Below are 8,572 nucleotides of genomic sequence, written 5' to 3'. Positions count from 1 at the left end.
GAAATAACCATGCTCTTAGTCTACTTGAAAATTGCTTTCTTCTCACGGCTCTTTTGACCCTCCAGTCTAGGCTTTTCCTTGGCCTGACTCCACTTCGGAAGCACCTTGGTGCTCCCAGAGGCCCTGCTCTCAAAGATGGCAGCTCTCAGTGGCTGTCCTGGGGAGGAGACCTAGGAGAATCTGATTTACATGGCAGGAGGGTGAGACTTCCAAAGAGCAAAGACGGTGACAAGAGATAAAAATGAGAAGAGGTTCCTTCAGATGTGGCATTCCATAAACCTCATTTCCTATTACTGAGGGGACAGTCACAAAGTTAAAACACAGTTTTATTTACTCATTTATAAATACTGTTGTGTTTACAGGCATCATATAGATGTGAATATTATTATTCCCAAACTTTCAAGCACAGAATACTTAATAATACTATATAATAACAACCAGTAAAACAAAATCATTCATCTTAGGGTTGAAAGGCCACTCCAAATTGCATAAAAATACATTCAGTTCACAAAGCGAGCCTGGCATACCCCCCCGCCAACCCCCCACTCCACCCCAGGTGTATTTACAGTTCACTGAAGCTAATCCATACAACTCAGCTGAAAAACAGTTACATCTAGTGCTTTAACCGTGGTGGAAGTTGGGGTCAGGAGTGAAGGGTGAGGTGAGTGGAGAAAACACAAAACGCTACCCCTAAAATGGGAGCATGGAGATGCCACGGTGGTTCTTATGAGCTCTCTTCAGCCCTGTCTGACCAAGGTCGGGGCAGAGGGAAGAATGAAGGTAGGAAAACCGTAAAGCCAGACCCCGAGTCTGAACTGCTCAAGTAGGCAGAGGCTCTACCTTCTCTGGGAGGAGAGATGCAAGGCTGACAGCGAGATGAGGACCTAGCGGGGCAGGCCCAGCCTTTCAGGGGATGCTGGTTAGAAAAGGGGGTATTTGAGGCTGCTGCGTCCTCCCAGAACCTTCTACACCTGAGTCTGCCTCCTGGTGGTGTGTGCTCGGGATCTCCCTGTCCTTTTTCCTCCACCTCTCTTTCTCCTTACCTGGTCTCTCTTCACCAGAGGACAAGCTGGAATCTTGTCCAGCTTTCAGTGGTGTGGAAGAGAGAAAAGGCAAAGGCAGAGATATCTGGGTCTTACTGGTGCTGGCCTAGTGTACCTCTTGGCCCTAGTGTGCTCCTTGCCCAGGGTCTGTGCCCTGATCTCCAACTCTGGTTTTGTGACAACATGGCTCTTTTAAGAGGCTCCACAGTCAGCCTGTCTTTCCTGAACTCTCTCCCCTGCAAGGCAGGAATGGGCTCCGCTGCTGCCACCAGATGCACGGATACACTGATCAGGTGTTTGCTGAGAAGATACACTTCTGTTTCAAGCTGGAAATAGCCAAACCTCTCAGGACAAAGACTGAATAAGCCAAGATGGCTACCCATGGTCTCCTTGGCCAGGCTATGGATAAGCCAGACAGGGAGCCCTCACTGACCAAGAAAGGGCAGGAAGACTCAGCCACAAACACCAAGACCTGGAGAGCGGTCCCACTTTAACTGTTGCCTTTGCAGGAACACAGAGCAATTCTGACCCACAGGCCTACAAGTCAAGCCTCACTCAGAGGCCATTAGCACAGACAAGGAACTCTGAAACTGGAAGAGGGGTGGCGGTATTGGTATGTGGAACTCCTCCAGGGATCTTGGCCGATTCATGGAAAACCTCCTCTCCAAGCACCATCAGCGCCAAGTGAGAAAAGCAAGGAATACGGGGGTGGGGGGGAGACGAAGAGTATGTTTATTTTGGAAAGACATAAGAGGATCCTGATGTCACCTTAAGGGCCACCCAAGAAAAAGTTTATTGGAAGCATTAGAGAAAAATCTGGAGGAATAACAGAAAATCTGACTTCTGGCAGATCCATGGCCCAAAATGATACGCAGATGAATTGGGGAATGGCCCAGAGAGAAGCCCCTGGGGAAATGGAAAGGAGGGGGAAGCAAAAGATATGAACAGAATACCGCACTTGGAGAAGACTGGTTTCTGAGGCTTCACTTCTAATCAGAATTCTAACGGAGCTGAAACTTCTGACTAGCAAACGTGCCAGTGTGTGCACGGGCTGGCAGTCCGGGAGCCCCCAAAGTGTTAAAGCTTCTCAGCTAAGGTGAGAACACTCGCTCAGCGCTGCTCCATCTTTAAACACACCCACTTCTTTTTACAGTTCTTCCCAAGGAGCGGCTCCTGGACACTGGGTTGCAAGCCAGGCCAGCTCAGTTCTGACGCTCAGCCACAGTCTCCCAGGGCAAGGGGTGCAACTCTCAGCCATGCAGCTGCTACTGGCTGGCCAGGAGTCACCATTGGGTTTTTCTCAGCTCTTAGAGACCACCTCACTCCCTAGTAGCTGTGACGGTGACAGTTCCTGGGCTGCAACAAAGCTGATCTATTTTCCAATCTAATCAGAACACAAGCGATCAGTGGCTGTCTCTGACAGGGGCGACTGCTCCTGAGCAATGTCATACCTATTAGGGAGGCCGATTCAACTCTGTGCAGCTGGTAGCAAGAGGGATGCGGTCACCAGTGAGATGCCACTCACCTCCCTTGTCCACGTGTTGGGCCTCTGCCTCCCAGCATGGAAAGCCTCCCTCCTGCTCGACATTCAGAGCCCTGACCCGCCTCTCCCCCTGACAGCAGGCAGCCCCTCCACTCCAGGCCCTCTCCCCGCCACAGCCCTGCAGGGGTCCTGGCAGCCAGTGCTGTTGTGTGCCCCGTGGCTGGGTAGACCTCGGGTTTGGAAACTCTTACTGTGTTGGTAGTCTCTGCAAATCTGATGTAAAGAAAAGAGCACCTTCAACAGCACCGGAACCTCTTACTTCTGAGAGTCCAGAATCCAGTGAAGGAGCTCAACAGAACTAAAAATTGAGGTTTTTTGTTGAGGAAGATTCTCTGGCAGCCGTAAGGCAGAGCTCAGGACCGGGTGCCAGCTGGTGCTACGCAGGAATGCAGTTAGTCTGCTGTTTGGGTGTTGAGAGCCATGTAGGCCACATCCGAGGAGGCTGAGGAAAGGTAGCAGAGGAAATCTATGAAGCAGCAGCTCTATTTCTTTTTAAAACAATTTGTCCAAAGGCTGCCTGCAACAAATTGCTTTCTATCCATTTCCCCATAAGCTCCAATTTCCACCTCTGCAGGTTTTAATATTCTTACCAAGCCATTAGGAGGGAAAGCAATTGCAAAACCATTCAATTACCCTCAATATTAAATTCACTTTCCAACAAGGATGAGAAGTCAACCTTGACACGCTGATGTTAAACAGTTTGAATCCAGAAGAAAACAAGAATATTTGCTCTTAAATTTTTGAAGTTAGAAACAGCAGAAATTCTGAGTTTAAGAAATGTTCTTTAACTTCTGAGGAATGAATACATCACAGAATTTTAAGCCTAGAAGGGGTCTTAAGGATTATCCAGCCCAACCTTATTTCACAGACAGGGGAGGTGACTTGCCCCAGGTCACACAGCTAATGAGGAGAAGAGATGGCCCTGAAATTCAGATGTTCTGACTCTTGTCCTTTCATTCCGCCTTCAGAACTGCCTTCCTTGTTGGATCAGAGCAACTCACATGCTTTGAGGGGTCAGCAACCTTCCTTAAAAACTGGTATGGCAGCCACCATTTATAGTTAACTGGGTCTGGATTTGGGTAAGGGACTGGTTTTGCTAGATAACTATGTGTCCAGAGTTAAGTGTGGTGCCAAATAAACAATGGATACTCAACGAAACCCCTAATAATACCTCAGAGGGCAGGAACGAAAACAAAAAACACCAAACCCGTTGCCATTGAGCTGATTCCAATTCATACTGACCCTCTAGGACAGAGGAGAACTGCCCCATAGGGTTTCCAAGGAGTGGCTGATAGATTTGAACTGCTGACCTTTTAGTTAGCAGCTGAGTTTTTAAACCACTGCGCCACCAGGGCTGCATGAGGGCAGGCCACCAAGTACAGTGTCACCTCACCGTTAAGCTCCCGTGGAATCAGTGGTTCACTTGGTGGGCTGGAACTAGCGACTGATTCCCCGTTCCCATTGGCTTAGTCATTGGATCCCTTAGGCTTGCCTTTCAGGTGCAAAATAGCCTGGAAGCCTAAGAACTGGCCACACTTTAAATAGTTCTCTCTTCTCCACGCGTCTTCTGCTCATTCTGCGCTCGTCTCCTCACGATATGGCAACATGGCCAGGACCACCTCCTGGGCCAGTGTCCTGGACGGAAACTCTCCTCTGCCAGGTTAGGAATGGCTCCAGTGGGGCCAGAAATTCAGGGACCCGACAAAGGGTATGGAGACCCTGGGTGGTGCAGAGAGATAACGTGCTTAGCTGCCAACCTAAAGGCTGGAGGCTCAAGTCTACCCAGAGGCACCTCGGAAGAAAGGCCTGAGAAACTACTTCCAACAAATCAGTGACTGCAAACCCCGTGGAGCACAGCTCTACTCTGACGCACATGGGGTGCCATGAGTCCGGGTCACCTTGACAGCAACTGCATAACAAAGTGCATGGCTTTGAGTTTCTTCTTTCCTCATCTCTGGCTCAGTTAAAAGCCAGAGAGAAACAGTAGCTCACACAAACTTTTGTGGGCTCTAAAAGCAGTTTTTGCCTCCTTGCTTCCTGGGTGGAGCTGTATAAGGATGCATTTAGTTTGGGGGCAGGGGCAGTGGGTAAAATCCATAACACAGGTCTGAAACCACACTCGTGGTCTCAGAGAGCAACAAATGCATCCAAGTCTCTGCAGAAACGGGGTGGGAGCTGGGATACAAAAACACAGGGAGGATCCAGGAAATATCAAATGAGACTGCCCCCATAGAGAGTTCAGGGCCCTGAGTAAGCCCAAGCATGTCTGTGTTTCTGATTCTTTAGCAGCGACACCCTGAGATCTGTCTACGCCTGTTACACAGAGGCCTGGCTGGGACTAGGGGTCATTGTGCCCTGAAGCTATCTGGAAAGGGATAAGCAACCCCTGAAAGACAAACAGGCGAAGCAGCAAAAATTCAGCCAGAGAATCTCTGGAACGGCCAAATCATGACTCTCAAAGGTGTGGCTTGGTTTTGAAAACTATCAAATTCATGAGAACAGAGGGTGTAAGGCTGTACCTAGAACCTTCTCTTCCCCATCCTGGTATTTCATGTGAAGACTTTAAAGTGATAAACTTTAGCCTCAAGTTGCTGGCCATGCCTGTAGCTATACATTCAGTTTAAGCTCATGGGAGGCTTACGGCCAGCGAAGAGACCAACTGTGAGTGACTGGAGGGGAACGCAAGAGAAGGCAGGCCTGCCGATGCCAGCACCTCCAGAAAACGGCTGGCTGGTAGAGGCCCACAACCATCACTTCAGAGGGCTTCCTGTCAATCAGAGTTGTGAAGAAATGGTATTTTATTCTCCAAAGAGACTAGAATTCAGCGCTTATTTGTCCATTAAAATGAACAGCATAAGGGAGAGTGCCTGGAATTCTCCAGGATGGTTTACACTTTTGTGAGTTCTCAGCCATAGAATACAGTATTCCTGAGATTGAAAAGCTTGTAAATTTCTCGGTCCACTAGGCAAACTTTCTGGCAAGAAAAGGCAGCGTTAACATTAATTGGCCACGTGAAGCAGCAGGGGTGGGACACCAAGCTAAGAGTTTTGAGTACTTGCCTCCAGCACCTTTGAAAGGCACCAACAAATCTAAAGCAACTCTCTGTAACCACTTCACCTGGTCCATCTAATGGAAAAGGGTCGTCACCTTTTCCTGATAATCCACATCTTTTCCTGAGAAAGCAGCAGCAGCCCTTTTAACCCCCAATACCCAAGGAGCGCCTAGGAGAACTGGTCAACCCCCTGTGCTGACTTCCTCTCCCGTGGATGAGGGAAACGCTTACAGTGGAGGGTATGACAGTCCTTGCTGTAATGCAGCATGCCCCGAGAACCGAGCTTACAGTGTTCCCACGAAAATACAAAACCCAAAAGAGTAGCTTTCTTTGAAGAATGGCTGGAAATGGAAGAGAGAGTTTTGTCTATATAAAAAGTAGGTTTTACCGGAGACATATCTCCTATTCTGGGATTGGGGTCTGGAATTGTAGCTTCTGGTCTAAAGAGCACTTGGTGCTTCAGGGAGCCATGGAGAACTCTACTGTCACTGTAACCTGGAAAGAAATTACAAATGGACAGAGGTGGTAGACATAAGATAAGGGGCCACTCTGAGCACTGAATACCTCCAGCAACCCTAAAACGATGAGGACTTAAACGACCTGCAGGCTCAAAATGAGCCAACCAAGTGATAAGACTCCTACAGAAAGCAAATACAGTATTACTATTAGGTCATTGTCAAGAACTAATGGTTTAATTTTGCACTGGAATATTCTGTCCAGGACTGGGCATGATATTTAAAAGGCTGTTTGTGTCTGGAGGAAGATGACTAAACTAAGATAGGCGTGAAAGGTATACGACATGAACAATGATGGGAAGGACTAGGGATAATGCAGCTAGAAGATTAAGGAGCCATTACCAGCTACACACATCTGCAAGGCTGTCATAGTGAACGGCAACCAGGGGAGATGGGGGCTACTGGGAGAATCCATAGGCACACTTCAGCTCACAATCTGAAAACTTTCTGGTTATTAGAGTTGCCCCACCTTCCCGTAATAAACACACAGCCACCAGGGGCTGTGACATGGGTTCCCGTGATAAACACACAGCCACCAGGGGCTGTGACATGGGTTCCCGTGATAAACACACAACTACCAGGGGCTGTGACATGGGTTCCCGTAATAAACACACAGGCACCAGGGGCTCTGACATGGGTTGCAGCTGTAGTAACAGGGGACCCTGTGCTGCAACCATGGGAAGCCAACCTCTGGGCCTTGCCACTCTAAGATCCCACGACTCTCACTAATGGGTTGTAAGCATTTCATCCCTTTAAACCTCTCTTAAAAAGTCACTTCTTCTACTGCTTGTAAGACAGAAAAATGTCTCTCTCCTAAATCTAACCGCCAGAAATAATCAAATCCACCACCGTGCTCTCAGCCAATGCATCTCAAGTGCGGCCGCCACCTGTCCATCAGTGGAGTCTGCCTGTTGCTGTGATGCTGAACAGATTGCAGCAGAGCTTCCAGACTAAGATGGACTAGGAAGAAAAGCCTGGCAATCGACTTTCTAAAATCAGCCAATAAAAACCCTATGGATCGCAAGGGTCCAATCTGCAACCAGTCATGGGATGGCACAGGACTGGGCAGCACTTCGTTCTACGTGGGGTCTGTCTTCTTTGTCACAATGTTGCAAGTGTCCTCAGATACTGTACTCACACCACATATGTCTTCCCAACCTGCTTCCACTCCCTGGTCCGTCTCCCATAATCTACCTGCCCCATCTCCATGCCTCGTTGCAGTGACTCCCCTGCTTCCACTCCCTGGTCCATCTCCCATAATCTACCTGCCCCATCTCCATGCCTAGTTGCAGTGACTCCCTTTCTCATTAGGACAGTGTCAGAGCGAAGAGAGAAAATACAGTCAAAGAGAGGTAAAGTGGAATAGGGTATTCAGAGCCTAGATTTTCTAATAAAGAAAATCACTCTGTAGGGAGAACAAGTGAGCGATGAGAACACTGGGCTAATCCTTAACGCTGGGGTCCGGCTTTCCTGGGGAGGGCGGGGGGAGTGGTGCTGCCACCAAGATCATTCCTCCCCTTTCCAGAGTGCCCCATAATGAGCAAGGAATTCCCATAATGGCCAAAGACAACTGAGGCAGGTGCTCTGTTCTACTTTTACATCATGAGGTAAGGTTAGGGGGGTGAGAAGGAAGAATAAAAGGACAGAAAAGAAAGGGATAAAGGAGGCCAGGGTGCCTGAGCCTTAGGGAAAGCGCCAGGCATGAGGGAGGAATAGAGTTTAGGACTAGTCAGGGATGTTGACAGAAAAAATAAACACTGGCAGGGACTTAGAAGAAAGTCAGTTCCTGAGGGGTGAAGAATAGAGCCCAGATGCAGAATCGCTGTCACCTTTGGAATTGAATAGAAACATAGCTCTAGTGGCTGTCTGATGATTACCATTTCTCTTAGCCCCCCAGACAGGGTCCTGGAGTGGCCACCACAAGCCTCACCTGTATCAGAGAACACCAGGTCAATGCAAAGGGTGGTGGGGTACTGGTTTGGGTAAAGGCCTCAAATGTTGGGACCAAATCCAATGTGGACAAAGTAGCTGAGCAGCAGGAAGTTGGGGGCTCCACAGCTGAGCCTGATGTACTCCCCAAGGCCTTCTCCAGATGGCTTGAATGATCACAATCATGCTTCAATTAAAACTGTCGGAAACTTGGGCCATGGGCGTGGGAGAAACGGGTGCTGAGGGTACAAGAAAATGTACAGTGCAGAGAAGGTGACGGTAGGGGCCAGAGAGGTGTCCTTCCACCAAAACATTCACCTCTTTTGGCCAGAAGGCAATGGCTGGAAGAGAGGGTTGGGGCAGCACATGCCGACCCATCCCCCCGAGTCTAAAGTCTAGTCTACTTGGACAGTTTGCTGATGACTCTGATGAGAGCACCGTTTTCATCTTTCAGCCTCTGGTTGTCAGATTTCAGCTCTGTTAACACCTG

At 48.8% G+C, this 8,572-nt stretch overlaps 1 protein-coding gene across 4 annotated transcripts in view; it reads right to left on the bottom strand.

Moving 5' to 3' along the window:
• Window positions 1-301: 301 nt before the first annotated feature.
• Window positions 302-8,572, bottom strand: part of PPP1R12B (protein phosphatase 1 regulatory subunit 12B) — a 266,457-nt gene continuing 258,186 nt past the window's right edge. For 2 of the 4 annotated variants that reach the window (XM_049858422.1, XM_049858423.1), the window contains exon 25: window positions 302-8,569. In XM_049858422.1, coding sequence (XP_049714379.1) covers window positions 8,483-8,569 — 87 coding nt within the window. In that variant the 3' untranslated portion in view covers window positions 302-8,482. The remainder of the gene's footprint in view (window positions 8,570-8,572) is intronic. The other 2 variants (XM_049858425.1, XM_049858431.1) reach the window with 2 other exon arrangements.

Source organism: Elephas maximus, chromosome 18 (genome assembly GCF_024166365.1).
Source record: "Elephas maximus indicus isolate mEleMax1 chromosome 18, mEleMax1 primary haplotype, whole genome shotgun sequence".
Classification (NCBI taxonomy): Eukaryota; Metazoa; Chordata; class Mammalia; order Proboscidea; family Elephantidae; genus Elephas; species Elephas maximus.
This window is presented reverse-complemented; position numbering and strand designations above follow the sequence as displayed.